This window comes from Wyeomyia smithii, chromosome 3, assembly GCF_029784165.1.
Source record: "Wyeomyia smithii strain HCP4-BCI-WySm-NY-G18 chromosome 3, ASM2978416v1, whole genome shotgun sequence".
Classification (NCBI taxonomy): domain Eukaryota; kingdom Metazoa; phylum Arthropoda; class Insecta; order Diptera; family Culicidae; genus Wyeomyia; species Wyeomyia smithii.
The window spans coordinates 215,865,922-215,888,051 of NC_073696.1; the positions used below are offsets into that span (position 1 = coordinate 215,865,922).

The following is a 22,130-nucleotide window of genomic DNA, read 5'->3' on the forward strand; positions in this document are numbered from 1 at the left end:
TTATGAGTAAAACACGGGTCTAGTACTGTTTTCAAATATTGAATAACATCAGAACTGGTTCTTTCCGGTCGTAAATTAGAACAACCCCTAAGTCCGTTTACGTTTTGGTTCGATCTGCTCAATTAAATTTCATCATAGACGTTAGAAGTGATTGCATACAGTTGCGTTCCGGTGAAGTAAAAAAACGGAACCTGAAGATTCCGTTCCTATCAAACTCTGGGATTTCGGAACGAACTTTCCGGACTCCACTCGATCCGATGTTGATTATTAATTTGGAAAGTATTTTTCAATATACATATTTCACTTCGTTGAAAGCTCTCATCAGTAAATATAGGTAAACTTTTTCAACAACATTCATTCATCAGGTACCATCAATAAATTAAATCGAGTCGTGAGAGTATCCACTCTAGCGTTCGATTTGGATGATGACACTTTCACGTCTGCAACATGTATGCTTCGCTGTTGAAAGAGACTTACCGGCAGAGGATTATATTAAAACAATAATGATGTAAACATGCAAAAAACAAAAAAAAAATGAACGGACCACCGACGTGTGTAATTGCTAGCTTGAACCGCACTATTGTAACTACGATGGGTTGGAAACCGTGACGATGTGAATACCATTCGTTCCAACACCTCGAACGATTGAACGGATTTTGCAACATAACCGACTACAATGGGAGTGAAAGTTGCATAGTTCGTAACCTTGCAGATACCAACAATGGGCTACCATAATCCACCAGATCCACCCGGCAAACTGTTCGGAGGCACAGTCTGACCTAACGCATGTGTTAATAAACCCTCAAGTTCACCCGAAGTTGCAACATTAGATAATTACATTAGATACTCCTCCTCGTCGTCATCGTTTGCGACTCGACAGTAGTAGTGACTTTTGTAGCCCATGTAGTTCCCAAGGGAGTGGGGTGGCCGCCCGATAACCCCTTCTGCCGTCTCGAGGGCTCTTCGGCGTGCATCAATCCCTCCATTGGGATCAAACACAATATCTTCGTCGTCGTCTAGTTCGGCCATAGGGCCCAAGGCTGGTGCACTAACTCTTCGATACATCACTGGTTCTTCGATCACACATCACAACCCACGTGCTTCAGGGACACTGACACCAGTAACCATCTAGTCACTTGGTCACGCTTTGTATCGATTAAAAATTATTCCCGATCATGGGTGGAAACTAATTAAATCCTTCCGAGATAGACAATAAAAGCTGACACTGACCACGATGGACTGCCTGCCGCGCTCAATCCGTTCACTGGACTGAACTGATCGGAAAGAAATTTCTTCGGCGGGGCTTCTTCGCGAGCATTTGCTATTAGGATGTTCGATTTTATTACTCACTTGGTATACACAAAAGCATTTTTTCCGCGAACTTGTTGAGCCTAATTGCGAGAAGAACAACGCTCGAACAACTCGTTAAACCATTAGGCCAGTACCGCGCGTACGAGAGTGAGAGTGGTGATGCGATTTTTGCACGTTCCTCGCAGGAGTCTTGAAAAATCGAAACCACGCATAGTCAGACTACTTTCAGTAAGAAAAAAATAAAATCGGTGTTAAACACCGATACCTCTTGAGCGAATGTTTACCGACTGTTGCCGCTGCCGCTGGTTGTTTTTGCGGCTGATTGTTGATTGTTGACTTTGTAAATTTTGAGGTAGCACCAACCGATAGGCGTCCGGCTGTGGTGTGGCACGGATGAGTGAGCGGGTGGTGGTGACGCAAAAACATGAAAAAACGGACGATTTCGCGTACCGTCTATGACCGTAACGGAAATTTGCGCGATAAACGGCACTGTTGGAACGGACAACGAAGTTTAATATTTCCGTACGTGCGCTCTGGCTGCTGTTTCAGGTGTAGGTTTGTTTAGGTTGCTAACATACGGTAGCGATTTTTTGGGGATTGTAATGTTATAAAATTCGGTATGGGTCACAGTCATGGTGGGCTTCTATTTTCGAACGTGTTTATGACTTATCAGAGCGTTTAGAAGGTCAGTCGAGACCGAATGCGATATTGTATATAGCTAAACGTTTTTTTATGTACTGTGCTGATTAAAGGCATTAGGTTTTATTTGCGTAGGATACTCGCATGAAAACAAAATTAATGGAAGTATAAGATTACACCTTGCATTACCATAAAGGTTAAAGGGAAGGCGTGATAAAATGGACACCCTAAACCAATTCTCAATTTCCTCCACAATTTAACTCTAAAACCATGAGTCGATCGCACACGTTAATTGAGCCACTAATGGTTTATACAAAAAATAAGAAAAAGTACTCAAATATAGTATTTTTCGAAGTTTTCATAAGCTTTTTTAAAAGCAGTTTTTTGGGGGTAAAATGGACATAGGGAGGTGGTAAAATGCACACCTTGGGCGTGAAAGTTAATTATCGCATTACAGATAGTAAAATGTTGTTCCACAACACGTGACACACTCATGCATTCACCAACAGTTTAATTTTCACCGTTTATCATAGAATTAATAACAATGTATGACCGTATCAGCAAGAAACTAAGAAATGGTGGGAGTTTGTTATACGGACATTCCGCATTCAACGGCACGTTTAGCCACGGTCATCTGTTCATCGGTCCAACTTTACCTTTAATTTTTTCTGAAATAAACACAAAGCATCAAGAATAGTGTTCGACATCGGAACGAAAACGTTGGGTCCGCGTTCCGGTCCGGTCCGGTCCGGTAAAAAATCGGAACTAGCTCGTTCCGGTCCGATTTGGGTCCGGTCCGATTGGCTTCGTTCCGGTTCCGGTCCGGAGTCCGGTCCGAAGTCCGGGAACAAAAGTTGCCATTTTTTTCGAGAGCGTTATTTTAGTGAAAAAAATATTATTTATGCATGTTGAAAAATGTTTGACTAAATCAATACAATACGAACTAAGTTTCGCAATTTGTTTTTCTATGTTTTTATTATATTTTTTTTCTAATTGAAAAATTTGGAGTGTAGTAACAAAAAAGGCTGGCTCTACAATTTTCCTAGTTTTGGAACATTTATTTAAGCCAATATTTTAGTAAAAGTAGCTGCCGAATTCTTTTTCTACTTAGTCTGTTTATGCGTGATGTGACGAAGACCCGTCCCGAAGAAAATTTATTTTCGAGTGGAACACTCGATGCAGAAACACACAAGACGTCTCTTGCCATTAACGACAGGTTCGGAAATTTTTCAGAATTGTCCTGAATGATGAAGAGAAAATAAACAACACCATAATTGAAACAAAAATTATGTATTTTGTAACTCACTCTCCACCAATTTAGCTGATGGCATTCAATTAACAGGGTGGCCAGGAGATTTCCAATTTCAAATTCCCGGTTTTTTTCCCGGTTAGAAATAGATGTTTTATCCGGTTTTAAAACGCATAAATCTATAAGTTCAACCACGTTTATTTATTGACAAAATAATTTTCTTCGGCCAACATGTATTTGCTGTTGATTGTTTGGACTTTTCATGGCTGAGATTTTCATTATTTCACTCAGCTAAAATCAGGATATAATTTAGAATCAATTTGTGCTTCATGTTTCAGAATATTTTCACATAAATTTTTTATTTATTTTGAACCGTTTTTTAGAACAATTTTCTGTCATTTTAGACATACGTAAATAATTACTGGTTTAATTAAACTGTTTAACTAAAGCAAAATTTGTAACTTTCTGCACTCTCCGGTTGAGATTTTCTGCGTCTTGTAGGACTGGTTTCTGCTTTTTCAAACCTTTAATATATATTTTTACAAATTTGGAATTTAGTTCAAAGTTGTTTTGGCTGCTGTGGAGCTTCGGAAACTACAAATCTTTCAAATCATTTTCTATCATCAAGCCTTGTGAAATTTCAATAATTGTTTTTAAGCTTTGTTACGGATTTTGGGCTTATTCAAAGTGCTTATTTAAAAATAAAATATAAAAATTCATTTTCCACTAATTCTAAATTGAATTTCAAATATGATTGTGGATTTTTTTAAATTCAATTTGGAATCTTTTCTAGAGTTTCTTCTTCTGATTTCTCGTCAGACTAAAATTTAGCAATTTTTTCAGCTAAATTTCCAATTCTGAGTTCATTTTCTCTTTCAAACCCTAATTTTTAAATTCAATTGACTTTAAATTTTTTTATTGAATTGACTTTAAAATTTTTTTATTATTATTTTGTTTCCTGATAACTTGTTCATAGTCATTTTTAGTTGATGAGAGGAAACATTCTTGTTATTTTTCAGAGTATTTGAAATAATTAGAACATATTTTTTTGACCTCGAATCGAGATAGTTTTTCGCCTTGCCTGAATCTGCAATAATAGCCGATTCTGGCAATTTTAAATTTGTTCAAGAATAAATATAAATATAAAGAATATTTTTTTGCGTTTTCAACCTTATTATTACCCATTCCCTAGTGTTCACACACTTCAGTTTTGAAATTGATTTTAATTTGATATTATCAGTTTCTTTCAGGCTTCAATTCAATTTTATTGCTACTTAGCAACAATTTTTGCCTTTTTGAACTAAATAAGAAGATTGTTTTGTTTTTTTTTTCTGAATCCGCGCTCTAAATTTCAGAATTTCCAACAAAAATCTATTTGAAATTTCAGATTTAAATCAATTTAATTTTATTGCTACTTAGAAACAATTTTTGCCTTTTTGAACTAAATAAGAAGATTGGTTTGTGTTTTCTGATTCCGCGTTCTAGATTTCAGAATTTTCAACAAAAATCTATTTTGAAAAATTGAATTTATTACTTTTATAATATCATTGAATTCTTTTCATATTTATGGTGCATTTCTGGTTTTAAATTAAAATCTGATTGCTGACTTTTATCGAGAACTTTAGATACATTTGAACATATCTTTTGTCTTTTTATAGTCTCTATAAACGTTTCATGGCAATTGTGAGCTGAATTATGAACTACTGTGTGTATTTCTGTCGTTCAAAATATTTTTCCGTTTTCTTAAGGATCTCTTGAGGCTCAATTATTGTCTTGACAATATAGAAATGACTAATTTTATACTATTGTTATCCTTACGTGGTATTGTTCCAGGTTTTTTTAGGCGAATGATTTCCACAATGGCCCTTATAGTTTTGCCTTTTTTATTTGAAAAATATGTCTTTCTGATTTTAGAGGAGTATGCAAGCAATTTGAGAAAAAACATAGACAGGCTCTGCATTTTAAGCCTCTAGAATACTATTCAATAAACTTTGAATTAAATTTTAAATTATTTTCGTTGCATTCGGTTTTTGAAACGCAAACTCTTTAAAATCAATTTCTGAAATTTCTGACCTCAAGACATTTTCTCAAGCGGATTTAAGCTTAACCGATTACCGATGGAGAAAAATCAGTTTTTACCTCAAACAATGAACTTTAATCTCTTATTACTAATCAACTATGTGCATAATTAACATAAACCGTTTTGCATATTAAGCATCAATCTATTCTCTAACGATGCTGAATAGTTTCCTCGTGTAAATTTTCTAGTATAAATGTTGAACTCAAATCAAAGTTTGAATGTCAGGTAATGCCATATGGCATCATACACCCGGGAATGGGTTAGGTTACGATTGTTTTATTTTTGCTTATTTCCTGATGGTCTATTTCTGCCACTATTATGTCAATCACCGATACCCGGGGAGGCGACTTCAACTAGAATCTCAATTAATGATCCGTTGATTAACGGACCGGTGCCAACGGCTTCACTTTCCCATGCGATAGAAGAACCCAGAGATTTTTCGCCTCAGAAAATCTCCGGAGGATTGAATCTAGATCAGTTTTGGTTGATTGTGAGTGGATAACGTCACCACACAACCATCGACACCGTGGCGTTGGGATTTGAACCCAGATCCTGCGTGGTTGTTTCAGGTTTAAAATATTTTTTTATCATAGTTAAATTTTTGGCTATTTCAAGTTAACATATAAAATTTTATTGGAATCATTCTTGACTTCTCTGGCCTTCAAAATATTTTTTAGTAATTTGAAGTTTTTACCTTTCCTGGGCTTTGTAGGTTTTTGTTGGCGATTTGTAACCCAAGATTCACATCTTGTTTCTTTTTAAAGAGTATTTTTACATCAATTGTGAAGAATTCGGTACATAACTTTGAAACAAACTCAGCCATAAATGACATTAGACGTTGATACTGTAAAGTAGTGGTTGTTTTGATGTTTGATCGCCACTTACTGTTGAAGCCCTAATCAGTGCGAATGAGAAGGGAGACAAATTAGAGAAAAACAATCGCAGCCAACTGTTAGTGTACAGAACAATTGCGGGACTAACGCTAGGATCCTATTGACTCTAACGGTCATCTCTCTTAGCCGAGATTCTAACGAATGACTACTGGCTTGTTACTCCAGCCCCTTACCTCGAGACCAACTAAATGGTTCCTTGAGCCTTCCAGTGTTTGTGAGATGGCAGAAAATGTATAGTGCGTTGACTTAATACAACAGATCCCAAGCATGTGTAAATGAAAAATAATGTTAACAATGGACATGATAAGTTTCCCGCTTTTCCCGGTTCAGTTTCGAATTCCCGGCCTTGAATTAAGCACAAACTCAGTACAAGTTGTGCGTGTTTATCAGTTGTTCACTAGTTTCGAAGTGATAGCAGGAGCAAAATTGAAATAGCAGAAAAAAATGTAACAATCAATGTCTTTCTAATTTAATAAGAACCATGTGATCAATTAAAGCATATATTACAGGTTAGAAAGGCGAGCAAGGCTATATGGGTTGACTTTTAATAAAAGCAGCGAAGAAAATCAAAAAGGATGAGAAACTTGCTGCGTTCTATGACCTAAATTAAATAATTTTTTTTTCACCGAAAATGTCCGGGGTCCGGAAAGCATTACCCGGTCCGTTCCGAAGTCCGGATGGCTTCGTTCCGGTCCGGTCCGGAAAAAAAATCGGACTTTGAAGGTTCCGGTCCGATCGGACTTCGGACCGGACCGGACCGGACTTTCACCGGACCCTACCCGGTCCGATGTCGAACACTAATCAAGAATTTTAAATGGAAATTAACACAGTTTTTTCACCATTTCTATTGGCTGTTCATTTTACCCGCACAGTACACATTTTTGAAAATACTTAAATATATCGAGAAAATCATTAAACCAATTACTAACCTTTGGTGATTTCTGCTGGTTAGTAGTCTAAGTACAGATATTTGCAGAAAAACCGTTATTAAAAACTATTCTACATAAAAAAACTTGTTTCTTGTAGGCCAAAAATTACATCACCACCACGATTGTACACGTGTCTTTTGTTTTTGTTTTTTATTTCGACAGCTTGACTGTTTCATGTCACATACTTTGTCTCAAATAGCTTCTAATGCTTCTAAGGTAAGGTGCCAAAAAGTTTGTACTATTTTTCAGCGTAATAGTCGAGATTTAAACAAGTGCCTATTTTACCACCCCTGTTCATTTTACCCACAATTCCCGTATGTTATAATGCAGTAATTTCAAATTTTCTAAAAAATAGCGTTTCAAAATACTAAATAACAATTTAGTTCTAAGTAAGAACGATTCTAGCGCCGTAATCTCATCCAGGATCAGATCGGGAACAGTGACTCGAAATGGAGAAACCATTTCCATTACTTGGCCATTGAATGATAAACCTAAATTAAATTATTAAATAGTTATATGTACTGGGATCAGTCATTAAAGTGTTGATTTTAGAGTATCTATTGAGTGTAGGTTTTAATAAACAACATGATTTTACGCAGTGGCATAAAATCATGTTGTTTATAAAAACCTACCTCATTTTTAGGGTTCCGCATTACTGCTTATTATGGTGCTGATGGAATTTATTGGAAAAAGTTGACGTTCAAATTTTATTTAGCACTACATAGAGTTTTGAAAGCTTCGTCTAGTCGATCGAGCTCAATCGGGCAAAAATTGACGAAATAAATCTTTTTCTTAACAATACCTGGAACTTTGATATTTCAGTTTCTCAAGAGATAGAAAAAATTAACTTTCTGTCTTTCAACTTAAAAAATTTCCTAATCTCAGAAAGTCGATTGATTTTTTCTCGGAATAACACCAGAACTCGTTTCATGCATTTTTAAGACATTTGGTATTAATAAAAAAAATTCGATATTGACAAATTTCATTTTTTTATCAGTCGAAAAGTTGACCGCTTTGTGGGCTAATTTCCGGAAGTCCGGTCACAAGGGCTAAGTTAAGTTCGGGTCTAAGGCGGCATCCATAAATTACGTAACGCTCATAGGGGGGCGTTGTCGATATGTTACATAGGGGAGAGGGGGAGGTAAGATCAACGTTACGTAACACAAAAACTCTGGAGAGACTCTCCAAAAACGAATATTTTTATCAAGCAAATTCTTCTACCGCGTTCAGGAATTTTAATGGGGTGAGGGGGAGGTGTTGGCGTTACGTTTCATTACAATTCAGGGGGTGGGGGTCCAAAAAATGTTTTATTTTCGATACGTAAATTATGAATGTCGCCTAAATGGATTTTATTAAATAATTCTACTGAAACCTAACCTACTGAAACCTAGGAGAGAACAATTCTTCTTTCCGATTTGTTTTCCTATCCTCTGTACTTTTTTTAATATATATTTTTTTTTATTCTCGCTTATTTTCCGTCGGTCTAGTTCCGTCACTGTTGTGGCCAATCACCGACGCCCAGGGAGGCGACTCCACACCCAGGAACTTAACTCACGACCCGTTTATTAACGGACCGGCGCCAACGGCTTTACTTGCTCATGCGATGGAAGGCGTGATCCCAGAGATTTTTCGCCTCAGAAAATCTCCCGGTGTCGGCTAGGATTGAATCTAGACCAGTTGGGTTGGTTGTGAGTGGACCACGCCACCTAACAACCATCGACACCTATGTCGGCGGTGGGATTCGAACCCAGGCGTCGAGCGTGGTTGGCGGAGACGTTACCAACCACACTAGGCCCCCGCTCATTTTTTTTTAAATGTGTTTACCTACTCAATTCGCTGCCATGCGGACGTCGTTTTTTCTCCCACTGGAAAGTAGGTGTCTAGTACCAGCCCTTTATTTTGTAAAGAAAAGTCGGAAAGATATACTTCTCCAGACCAACCAACAGAAGACCGTATCGAATGTTTGTCTGTTTGTGGGAATGGAATTTTGGGACTATACCTGGCTTTGAGGAAGAAGCTGCTGCACTGGAGTTTGCATGAGGACTTCTTTCGAGAAGACAAAACTATTGAGTAATTCACAAAGTCGATTTCCAACTTGCACGGTGAGCGGTATCGCTGATGATAGCAGGTAAACACCTTATCTTATGCGTTGTTCTCTCCTATTCTTTCTCTTTTATACATTCTCCCGCACTTATATCTCTGCTACAAAGCAACCCGTATTGAGAGCAGTGATGGAAACGTAACGAATATGATGCAATCGTCGTTTATTCATCACATGTGCACTTCATGAAGTGTACAGACCGCGACTAAACTTGAATCCTCTCAACCCATAATGGAATGATGATATGGTGCATTGGTTTCTGGGAGAAAACAAACACATGACTAGACTACATCAGCTCTGAGAAGTTTAAGCGTTTAAGCGAGAGTAGGAGAGCATGCACTGTCATTTTCTTTCTTTTTCTGACACCAAATCATATTCATGAGTCAAATGAATAAGAATATAACAAGATCTGATTGCCCTGTGTAACAGAGACGAATAACTTCATATACCGAGTTGTGCACATTGAGCACCACGTGTTGTGGTGTACAGGTATATCTGGGAGGGAGAAACGGATACGAAGCTGTATGAGTGTCAAAATAAACCAGAATGAGCTGTCATTGACTGTCAATTTGAACCAAGGAAAAAACAGCATTTTTTGGGATGAGTATTGTTATAACTGGAAGGTATCGCGTTGCTCGGAAAAATATGCATCGCAAATAGTTTTTGTATGCGTTGTCGTTTTACAAAATATTAAGGTTTGTTTTTACGTAAAATAATAAATTTCATGAGCTTTAAGTAATAATCATTGGTTACAATTTCGAACACACTTCATCGCGGTCGAGCTCAAAACTCTGAAAAAACTTTTGTGCAACGGCAAATTGAAAAAAAAACACAGACTCGAAAATTAGTCTGTGCACATTCAATATTCCTGATGTAACTCAAAACTTCGTTTGAGTCATGCATGCGTTAAAGCAAGAAGATAGTACACGCTATCAGAAAACGAGGCATGTGTTTGTTTCTCTGTTTTGAGTGTAATATTCGTTTCTCCCTCCCAGATGTACACTAATGAATAGAAATAAATCGTAAAGAGGAAAGCAAAGTGAGTGCATCAGCACCGATATTTTTTTTCGCATACTGACGACGATGTCAACGCACCTTAGGCTTGCTTTATATGTATTCAAAATCGCTAGTGGCGATTTTTTTTTCATCGCTGATTGAAAGTGAGTGACATGAGCACACCAAACTTCTCTTTTTCTAATCCATTTTCGTTATATGATAGTCATTGATTTAGGTTACTGTCTCCTTTACCCTACCTCTGTCTTCTATATTCTCAAAATTTACGTTGTTTCATCAAACCATCCCCTCTCTCAGAAGGAATTTCATGCTACACAGCTGATTCTACGAAACTACGCCTTTCAAGAACGAGGTTGAACGATTGACTATTGTACTGAAAAACAAAACCTCCTTTTTATTGTGAAAACTAATAAAATTATGTAATCATATAGAGCACGATCATGTTGTCGTTCAAACTGGCAACTAGGAGGCACACAGTTGCTCAGTTTTCATTGCATTGCACAACTCGTATTTTGGACTTAAGTGGAGTTATTGCTGTGTGAAGAGCTCTGTTAATATCCCACTCAACGATGCCGCACAGGCAATAGCCCAGAGGATGAAGGTCCGGACTGTTGGGAGGATAAACTTCTTTCTCCCAAAACTCTGGAGCATTTTGGGTCATTTCTATGTTTTCTTCAAGTTTTTTAATAAGTCTTTCCTGTTTTATGTTGAAATTTGGAATTCAATTCCGACTCCTTGCGGCTATCAGCTCCCCTCATTTTCCAGCTGCAAATATGTAGTCCATCTGCGCTGTAAATATGTAGAATTTGTTGGTCGTTATTTTTTCTACTCGATGAGTGCGACATAAAAGTTACCAAAGGAAAAATTATACTTTTTTTGCACAGAATGATCTGCCAGTTCTTTTTTCTATTATTCCGGTTAGTAGTAGAACTTAATGGGGTTGCGTAGTATTCCGCATCCCCGCAGCGCGCCCTGGATAACGCTAAGTAACTACCAAATACGTGTGTCTGTTCTACATGTCAGGGGTGGGTCAAAAAAAAAAACGTCTGACTTGGAGCAAAATACGGACACAAATTGCAGCTTGGAATATACCGAATCTTCCTCAGCAGGTTAAGAAGGCTTTCGTCAAACAACTTGTAGCCACGGACAAGCCGTCAGGCGAATCGGTCGAAATAAAGGTAAAGTGCGCAATGAACGGTACTCGACCTTCTGTTTACTATACACAGACTTCGCAGTCAACCGTTAAGTATATAGGACAATTGCGGAGATAGCGCTACGATCCTACTCACATTAACAGTCTCTCCCGAGCCGAGACTTGGACCTACGACGACTGGCTTGTTATGCCAACATCGTACCTCGAGACCAGCTTGGAGGGATGCTCTCTCGTACCTACTGTTTAATATTTCACTGTAAGATGTGATTAGAAGAGCGGGAATTAATATGAGTGGCTCGATATTCCAACAGTCCGTTCAACGGTTTGGCTTCTCCGACGATGTTGACATTGTGGCTCGGACTCTTGTAAAGATGGCGGATACCTGCACCGGACTGAAGCCAAAGCCAAAGGAATTGGACTGGTCATTAATGCATCGAAGACGAAGACGAGGCTCAAGAGAAGATAATCCTCCCACCTCGAGTTCAAGTTGGTGGTGATGAAATCGAAGTGGTTGATGAATTCACTAGTAACTGTCGACAATGATACCAGCAGAGAAATTCGTCGGCGTATTATGGCGCATACTTTGGTCTCTCGAGAAAGTTTAGTAGAATTTGCCCCCGCACCAAGTTGACAGCTGGAGCAAATGGAAAATGGACCGTGGAAAGGCAAATGAATCACGAATTTCAGGAGCTGCTTGGGGGGCCATCTATCGTTCACACTGCAAAGATTGCCTGATTGCGGAGGGCTGGGCATGTTATAAGGTTGTCGGTTAAGCAGACCCTAAGAAGATTGCAGAGCTGGCGAAATGCAGCCGTGGACTGAGTGGACTAAAGATGGTTCCAACGTACAGCAAAGGCCACACCACGATTTGGGACTGCTTGGTATATAATGGAGAAAGGCATCAAACCGGCTTCTAGATAAAACAAGAGAGTCTGGATCAACTAACTAGCCGAAGAGGGGGAAACTGCAGCCGCCGATGGTGATATCCCCTTGTACTGTGATATTTCTCAACGCTTTACTGGCACCGGCTAAACAGAGAGCCAACCAACCAAACAAACGTTAAGCTGGCCTGAACAATGAAAACCTTTAAGCGTTCCAAATGTCACAGATTAGCAGGACTAACACCATCAGTGCGTAGCAATAACCATATAAATTCTGGGGCCCCAACACTGACTGAAATTGAACTATGTTGGAAACTGCATCTTTTACGATGAACTTGAATTGGAGAATGATCGAGAAAATCGATGCTAATCTCCGTTGGTAATGTTTCAGATAAGCTAGTTAATCCCATCGAAGCTCAGTATGGGTGTTTATGAACAAAGTATTGCACAATGGCGCCTTGACAACAAAACTAGCGCTGTATAGGACGCTGATCCTTCCGCTGATTCTGGCCCTTTACGAACTTAGGCAGGGGCGTTGAAAGAAGCTTATCGACGAGTGCTTTGAGATTTTTAGCGTTAAGTGCTGCGATCGATACTTAGCTATTACAGCGATCGTTACTCAGGTATTATAGCGTGCAGGCATCATTGGGCTGGACATGTAGCCAGAGTTCCTGAAGAGAGAGCCGTCAAAACTATCTTCAGCGTAGAATTAGGATAAGGCCTTCGACTCCGTGGTAGGCCTCGTACTCGTTGGATGTGTGCGGAGGAAGAAAATGCACGATCTGCTGGTGTATGGGGTAACTGGAGAACGGCTGCCCAAGACCGAAGAAGCTGGACATCTCTGATTCGTTTGGCCCTATACCGGTGAACGGTTTGTAAATCCCAATATTGTAAAAAGTTGACGATCAAAGGCTCCGGTAGGGGGTTCAAACACAGACGTACCACGAAATTTATTTTCGTGGATCAAAATAACGATCAGTTCAAATGAGTTTCAGTTTTGCGGAATATTCCCGTCGCAGTGGTGGTGGCGCTGATGTACTTTTTACCCTTGAATTCAGTTGACAGTGCCGTGCTGCCAAAACAGCAGAAAGGCTGAAAATTTATCTTTTGTAGAATATGTCCAGCAGGTGTCGCACAAGTTAGTAGAAACCATAGTTTTCTTAGAATTTTGTACGGAGTGGTACGTCTGTTTGTCTGTGGTTTAAACCTCCCCACCCCTTTGGCTACGCCACTGAGCCTGTAAAACATGTATTTGGCCAGACGCTGGTTGACATTGCTTTACATGAAGCAATGTGAACCAGCGACGGCAAAGAACACTGAACTACTGTAAAAATAGATGTTTGCTATTTCTATGTAAGCCTCTCAAACTGATAACTAAGAATATGCCAAAACATTCAAAAAAGGAAAGGAAATCCACAGCAAAAGTAGTTGCATTCTATATTTATTTATTTATTTATTTGTCAGCGTCTCGAACTTGTTATAACAGAGGTTCCACAGACTGTAAATTATTCTAAGGTCTTAATTTTATTCTTGAAATTACATTTAGAAACATTGAAATCGAATATACTAGTGACACTGTAAAACGAACGAAGACATCCGTCCAGAGGATTATTAAAACCATAGGAAGTTCTATGACGTCTAATAAACAATAAGTCACGCTCACGAAATCGTCGAGTAGGAACATAAAACGACACATTACATAACAATGAAGGACTGTCAAGATTCCCCTGAATCAGATCAAACGCAAAAATCCTCTGCAAAGTAGTACGTCTAGAATAAAGCGTCTCCAAGGTGATAAGTTTACAGCGGCTTTCATAACTGGGCAGGTTAGCTGGGTCTGACCAAGTCAAGTGGCGAAGGGCAAATCGAATAAAGCAACGCTGGACTCTCTCTAGTCGAATAATTTGCGTTGTATGAACTGGCGACCACACGCATACCGCATGTTCTAAAATGCTCCGAACCAGCGAGCAAAACAGCACCTTGAGAGCATAAATGTCGTTGAAGTCTTTGATGGTACGTCGAATAAATCCTAGTGTTGCGGACGCTTCAGCGGTTGTGATAGAGATGTGCTCGTCGAAATTGAGTTTACTATCAACGACAACTCCAAGATCTCGGATAGAAGCAACGCGTTGCAAGGTTTTTACTCCAACAGAGGAATCGAACTCGATTTTAGTTTGCCGGCGGGAAAATGTTATAGATTTACATTTCTCGATGTTTAATTCCATCCCGTTTCAAGGCACCAACGTTGTAGCTCATCTATATCCGTCTGTAGTACATAACAATCGAGGTGAGTTTTCACAATGCGATAAATTTTTAAATCGTCAGCGTAGCGTGATTGAAGACTTAGTTAGCCAACGATTACTTTATCCTAGTTATGAGTACAAAATTTACCTCATTGTAAATCAGAAAAAGATAAATTTAAAAAAATCAAAATCAAAATCTCACAGCTCAACGCACCCACAGATTAGTTAATTATTTAATTGTTGCATACCAAACTTACGCACAACCCGCAACGAAATCGAAATCGGTTAATATAGGACTGAATTTAGGACTACCGGCGAACGTGTGCATAGGGGGCGCTTTGAGCGATAATTTTTTTATATGTAGTTAAACTCGCGCAAATTAATCCAAATTTGGACACGTATGGAGAAGCAAAGACAGCGATTTCTTACACGGCTCAGCAGATTTCTCACGTAATAATTATCCGAGCGCGGTAACATAATTCGCCTCTTTTGTTGCGGGTTTTTCGAAAGGTTGTGGAGGGTATTGTTTTTCTGTTTTGAATTTTCTACACAAAAAAAGGGCAAGAGTTTTGAGCTGGATATTTGTCTGATTGGTTAAAAATTGGCTAAATTTTGTTAATTATATAATTGTGATGAACAATTTTAGACATGGTTTCACGCGGATTAGGATGAAATTGAGAGTACCAGTGAAATTTTGTTTTCGAGCAGAAAGGTTCGTCTTCGTGGTGAAAAATACACAATAATATTTACAGAAAAGTGTATTTAATGAGGTAAACTGAATAGCTTCCGGATACTATAAATAACAACACTCTTGCGCAATTAATGCCCTGGGCAGTTCAAACAAGCAGTGTACAGCTCACGAAATAACGTTCCCGGTCGCTGGCACTGCAGATACGGAGCAAGGAAAAGTTACTTAGTAGCAACCAATTCCAACTTCAACTGTTCGTGCCACAATGCTGGCTGTAGAGAGACCAGTTTCGAACTCGTAAAATGCCAACCTTCCTGCCTGCCAGCGCCGGACACCGCAAGCAAACACGATGCCCAATCCTCGGAGATAGTGTGCGGTAGTTTTGCTGCTGCACTGGTAAAATTTAATCGTGAAGCAGTGTGCTCGTGGCGGATAATGAGAAATTAGGTGTGAATTTGCCTGCCGCCTCACGTCTCGCTGCTAGTGTGCTCGTACGTACAAACACAGAAATGGAGGCAGAGATCACGCGTCGGATTATGCAAATCTAGGTACAATAAAAATAACGCACCGAATGGCCTGCGAGAGAGTGTTACTATCTGGGTCACCAGTGCGGTCAGTGAGCTGGTGATCATGCTTAGATCGGATCGCGATGTTTGAAGATATATTGTGTAGCAGCCTTGATAAAATGAAATATTCAAACGAGCCCTGGCAATAAATCCTTTTTTTTTGGAATTCTCGAAACCAACAAATTGAACCGAACACATACCAAAATAGAAAAAAAAACAAGTATCAATTGATCATTATACATAGCGAAGTAGAGCCTAGGGGCTATCATTCCGCTATTGGAACTGGATACTTTTCTGTCTGTGAGGCACAGACTTTGGTGCCAACTGTTTGTATACAGGATAATTGTGAGTTTAGCGCTACGATTCTACTGATACTACCATGATAGTCTCTCTCCAACCGGAAATTGAACATACGAAGGCTCGCTCGTTAGACCAGTGTCGTAACTCTAGACCAACTCAGAGCCTGAGTTTCTGACTTCGCCATGAATAATGCAACAAACAAGCGAATAATAGAACCAGTTCTAAAATGAAAGGAGGCAACTTCGCGACTCTGGCTCTCCGCTAGTAGTGTCCAGGTGGTTGGTTCAGAGCGAACCAAGGTCACACAGCTACGCTCGAGCAATTGCTCACACACACCCAGCTGCCAAGGTTTGTTGGCAGCAAGGGACGATAACGGATAAACCGCTGCAAAAAGCACTTTGTCACCACTCTGGTTAGTGGACACCAAACACTCGTACTGGGCATTACTATGCACAATCTCTAAACACGGGCGCGTGGTGCCAATTTAAACCGGTTTGCTAATAAAACAGTAATTTATTCCTTCAACATCACTCTCGTAGCGATTCGATCCAAAACAACCATTAGGGCACAAAAATGATAGGTTCCCTACATATTTATTTATGGCCGATTCATATGCCTAACGGGCGCAAGCGACGGTGTGCGTAATGTAATAGTGTTATATCTAGTATAATTGTTTAATACCGATAGCAAGTAAAGGCGGGTGGATTTGTGCTGTGCAGCTATTTCCGTCTGAATATATGTAGAAAGGCACTAAGGTCGTTTTTAATGGGGTTGAAAGGAGGCTAAATACGTCGACTAGCAACGACTATGAAAGCCGCCTAGGTAGAGTATGACTAAGCTTCCCTGCTTAAAAAATGTCAATACACTAATTCTTACCTTCCGCCATAAATGTCCTGGGTTAGGGGGGTACTTTCATCATCCGAAAAGTTATCATCGCTCTCGTTCTGTGTTGCCAGAGGTCGATGTCTGATAGCAGACATCCTCTTGGCAAACGCCTCTGCAATAGAAGAAAAACAAGTATGAATTGTATTAGAGTGTTTAACATTATTACGTATTCCAGTTTTCATTTCTGTCACACTGTTGAAAATCGATTTGAAGGGGTTTTATACCTTTTTGCTCAAGAAAATGATGGGAATATTTTTTTAGTGTTTAGCATTTTTATTACATTTATAAAAGTATAATTTTCCAAAAGTACAGTTTATTAATAGCAACAAAAAGCATTCGACTAAGGAAAGGTTTTTAATCTCATAAATCTTCAATTCTGTTTCACACATCAATGAACTAGTGTACCTACTGTTACAAATCAGTAGTCTTTAAGAAGCCTACACCCAGGTTATTAGCCCCTTCAGCCTACACCTTAATATAGTTTCGTCCCACACACAAACCCGTTTGCTCGTTCTTTGCGATAATTCTCATTTGACCGTTTGGGCAAAGACTGGTGGTCAGCGGACTATAATGGACAAGATCCATGAGCCGAAAGTAGAACACAGAAGTATATTTGCACTCTAGCTAAGAATAACTATTACTAGATCATTGGCATTTCACTATCAAAAAACAAAAAAAGAACTGTAATCAAACAACATTGTCTTAAACATAGGAGCAATTTGTACAAGAGTAACTCCAATTCTCAATCGAATTGAGTCTCAAGGAAGTAGCCGCGGCAATTCGAGCAATTGTCCCTCACAGCGTGCGGAAAAATTTGATGCTTCCTCCTTCCAGCAGCCAGCAGAACGCTAGTTAGCGAGGCCGCCGTAAGCTGCCAGCATTCCGATTTCAGATTCGACAGCACTTCGCTTCGCTTATACCTACACTTTTATTCAAGTAAAATGCCACATTGTCTAACGATTAGGAGTGTATAAATGTGTATCTTATAGTATATACCAGTGGCTGTGTCGTGGCTGCTACCGGCCCCTTTTGTTTGTAAGAGTGGACTGTTTTTTTTCTCGTTCGTTACTTGGAAGCTGCCGGCAGGGTAAACTTGAACTTTAATGGACCAAGATCGTGCAGGGGGGGCTTCCGAAGATGCGCGGTATCCGGCTGGAACAATTGAAATAAATATTTCGACAAATGTTTGTAACGGTGGGCCGATTTGGGTTTGCCTAAGACAATTGTCTGCAGCCGTGGGCTTCTCGTTGAATGGCGGACAAGTTTGTTTGTAATGCCCTCATAATGCCGACTTCGCATAATATCGATTCTAAACAAGTGACTTGGTATTCTATAAGTTATTGGCCAATTATAGCGATAACGTTTCTTTTTTTCGATGGTGAAGACAAACTAAGCGTTAAATAAACTACAAAACTACAACGTCGTCGTCTTGAAAAGTCACAATTTATAATGGCTATTATTTAGTGTAGAAGAGATCATTCGTCGATCATGTAGGATAGCAGTTCTCAACCTTTTTTTTGTCCGCGTACCCCTTGGCGATATTTTCCAAATCAATTGTACCTTTTGGCTTGAAATGTTCTCGTAGAGTGGGAGAGAGTAGTGGTAGATCATGTTGTGGTAGTCTAGTTTAGGTCTTAAATCGAATTTACTTAGTTTTTTTTTCATCTGAACCAACTAGCAACCTCCAAACAGTCTCTTTAATTATAATCCAGCAATCTCCTAATTATAGGTCATATTTTTTAAAGAAAAATAGAAGCATGGTACTGATAAAGCGCTGAAAAATTGAAAAAATAATAGACTGCAAGAATAAAAAAATGTAGAAATGGAATAAATAAGATACGCAGGAACCAAAAAAAAACAATAACCGAAAAAGTGACTAGAAGAATACGGTTACCAGAAATAAATAAGAATGAAATGGAAAGAATGAAATTGGAGAATCAATGAATGTGAAAACGAACGGATCTAGAAAACAAAGAGAATCAAACAAAATCAACTTTTCATGTAAAAAAATATTGAGGAAAAATTGCAGGAAATAAAAATAACACATGTATATAGCAATTCCAACATCCATGCAAAAAAGAACTATTCGAACTATAGAGTTTATTTGGAAAACTCGACTTTTTCAATATTTTCAAACATTTATAATTTTTGAGCCGTTTGTCCGAGTTTGAATCTTCTGGTATTCAATTGATGATAGTTAAGAGACCTTTAAAGGAAAAATATCAAATCAATAATAACAATACCTATGCGAAAATTTAAGTACAAACAGTTTTGTGCTGATTTGAAGGGTTTGAGGCCTAGGGGACCCTATCGTTTGATACTTTATTAGATTTATTGGGAGATAGATTTTCTTAAATCATCACAACATTGAGTTACTATTGTAAGAAGCTGCTGCAATGCTAAAATTTCAAACGATAGGTCTCCTGGGCCTTGAACTAAGTCAGGCCAAGACAAGGCCAAGACAAGGACAAGACAAGGACAAGACAAGGACAAGACAAGGAGAAGATAAAGACAAGTCAAGTACAAGACATAGACAAGACAAGGACAAGACAAGGACAAGACAAGGACAAGACAAGACAAGGACAAGACAAGACAAGGACAAGACAAGACAAGGACAAGACAAGGACAAGACAATAACAAGACAAGGACAAGACAAGTACAAGACAAGCACAAGACAAGGGCAAGACAAGGGCAAGACAAGGACAAAACAAGGACAAGACAAGGCCAAGACAAGGACAAGACAAGGACAAGACAAGGACAAGACAAGGACAAGACAAGGAGAAGATAAAGACAAGTCAAGTACAAGACAAAGACAAGACAAGGACAAGACAAGGACAAGACAAGGACAAGACAAGGACAAGACAAGGACAAGACAAGGACAAGACAAGGACAAGACAAGGACAAGACAAGGACAAGACAAGGACAAGACAAGGACAAGACAAGGACAAGACAAGGACAAGACAAGGACAAGACAAGGACAAGACAAGGACAAGACATGGACAAGACAAGGACAAGACAAGGACAAGACAAGGTCAAGACAAGGGCAAGACAAGGACAAGACAAGGACAAGACGAGGACGAGACAAGGACAAGACAAGGACAAGACAGGAACAAGAATAGGATTAGACAAGGATAAGACGAGAACATATTGAGGGCAAAACTTGGGCGAGACGAGGACAAGACAGGGACAAGACAAAAACAAGACAAAGACAAAACGAGGACAAAATAAGATTAAGACAAGGACAAAACAAGCACAAGACAAGGATTAGATAAAGACAAGACAAGGACGAGACGCGAACATTATTAGGACAAAACAAGACAAGGATAAGACAAGACAAGGACAAGACAAGAACAAGACAAGAACAAGAACAAGACAAGCACAAGACGAGGACAAGACAAGGACAAGACAAGAACAAGACAAGAACAAGACAAGAACAAGACAAGAACAAGACGAGGACAAGACAAGGACAATACAAGAACAAGACAAGAATAAGACGAGGGCAAGACAAGAACAAAAGAAAGACAAGACAAGATCAAGACGAGAACAAGACGAGGACAAGACAAGGACAAGACAAGATTAAAACAAGAACAAGACAAGAACAAGAGAAAGGCAAGACGAGGACAAGACCAGGATAAGGCTAAGACAAGGACAAGACAAGGACAAGACAATGACAAGACAATGACAAGACAAGGACAAAACAAGGACAAGAGAAAGACAAGATAAGGACAAGACAGGGACAAGACAAGGACAAGACATGAAGTTTCTCGATAAAGAACAATTAGGTATAGCGATTTTGTTTATGATCAGAGCATCAAAATTTTCGGGTTGGTTTTATTTGCTTGAGAAAATTTAAAGATTCAAATTACAGAATGTTGAAAATAAAATATAAGACAAGAATTTTTTGATGAAATAATTACAAATGAAAAAATAAAAATCAGATTTTAAAGCATAATGAGCGAATGAAGATAAATTAGCATGAATAATTGAATAAATGAAGAAAATAAATTAGAGAATATTAGAATGAGAGAAAGAAAGAATGAAATAATGAAAGAATTTAAGAATAAAAAAATGAAATGATGAAAGAATGAAAGAATGAAAAAAATAAAATAATTAAAGAAATAAAAAATTAAAGAATGAAAGAATTAAAGAACTAAAAAATGAGAGATTTAAAGAACGAAAGATTGAAAAAAGGAAAGAACAAAAGAATGAGAAATTGAAAGAATAAAAGAATAAAAGAATGAAATAATGAAAGAATGAAAGAATGAATGAATGAAAGAATGAAAGTATGAAAGAATGAAAGAATAAAAGAATGAAAGAATGAATGAATGAATGAATGAAAGAATGAAAGAATGAAAGAATGAAAGAATGAAAGAATGAAAGAATGAAAGAATGAAAGAATGGAAGAAAGAAAGAATGAAAGAATGAAAGAATGAAAGAATGAAAGAATGAAAGAATGAAAGAATAAAAGAATAAAGGAATGAAAGAATGAAACAATGAAAGCATGAAAGAATGAAAGAAAGAAAGAATGAAAGAACTAAAGAATGAAAGAATGAAAAAATTAAAGAATGAAATAATGAAAGAATGAAAGAATAAAAGAATAAAAGAATAAAAAAATAAAAGAATAAAAGAATAAAAGAATAAAAGAATAAAAGAATAAAAGAATAAAAGAATAAAAGAAAAAAAGAATAAAAGAATAAAAGAATAAAAAAATAAAAGAATAAAAGAATAAAAGAATAAAAGAACGAAAGAATAAAAGAATGAAAGAATGAAAGAATGAAAGAATGAAAGAATGAAAGAATGAAAGAATGAAAGAATGAAAGAATGAAAGAATGGAAGAATGAAAGAATGAAAGAATGCAAGAATGCGAAATTGAAAGAATGAAAGATTATAAAGGATAAAAGATTCAAATAATGAGAGTCAAAGGATAATAGAATGGAAGAATGAAAAAATGATATAATAAAAGGATGAGAGATTAAGAGAGTAAAAGAATGAATGAATTAAAAAAATGACAGGACGAGAATTCGAACAAATAAAAAAAGTAGTAGGGTGGTATCAGAGACACGACCGAATGACGTATGACTACGGTATTTTTCTATATGTGTTATCTAACAGTGAATTTTTACTTGCCGAGACATTAGAGCGCTTTGAACAATAATTAATAATTAATATAAATAAAATAATTGAATGAAACCTTATTT

The 22,130-nt window shown here is 38.0% G+C and overlaps 1 protein-coding gene across 8 annotated transcripts in view; it reads right to left on the minus strand.

The window, feature by feature from the left end:
• The window catches only part of LOC129727894 (chitin synthase chs-2), a 91,523-nt gene that overhangs the window by 25,002 nt on the left and 44,391 nt on the right, over nt 1–22,130 (minus strand). For all 8 annotated transcript variants that reach the window (XM_055686155.1, XM_055686154.1, XM_055686153.1 and 5 more), the window contains exon 3: nt 16,924–17,044. In XM_055686155.1, coding sequence (XP_055542130.1) covers nt 16,924–17,027 — 104 coding nt within the window. In that variant the 5' untranslated portion in view covers nt 17,028–17,044. The remainder of the gene's footprint in view (nt 1–16,923; nt 17,045–22,130) is intronic.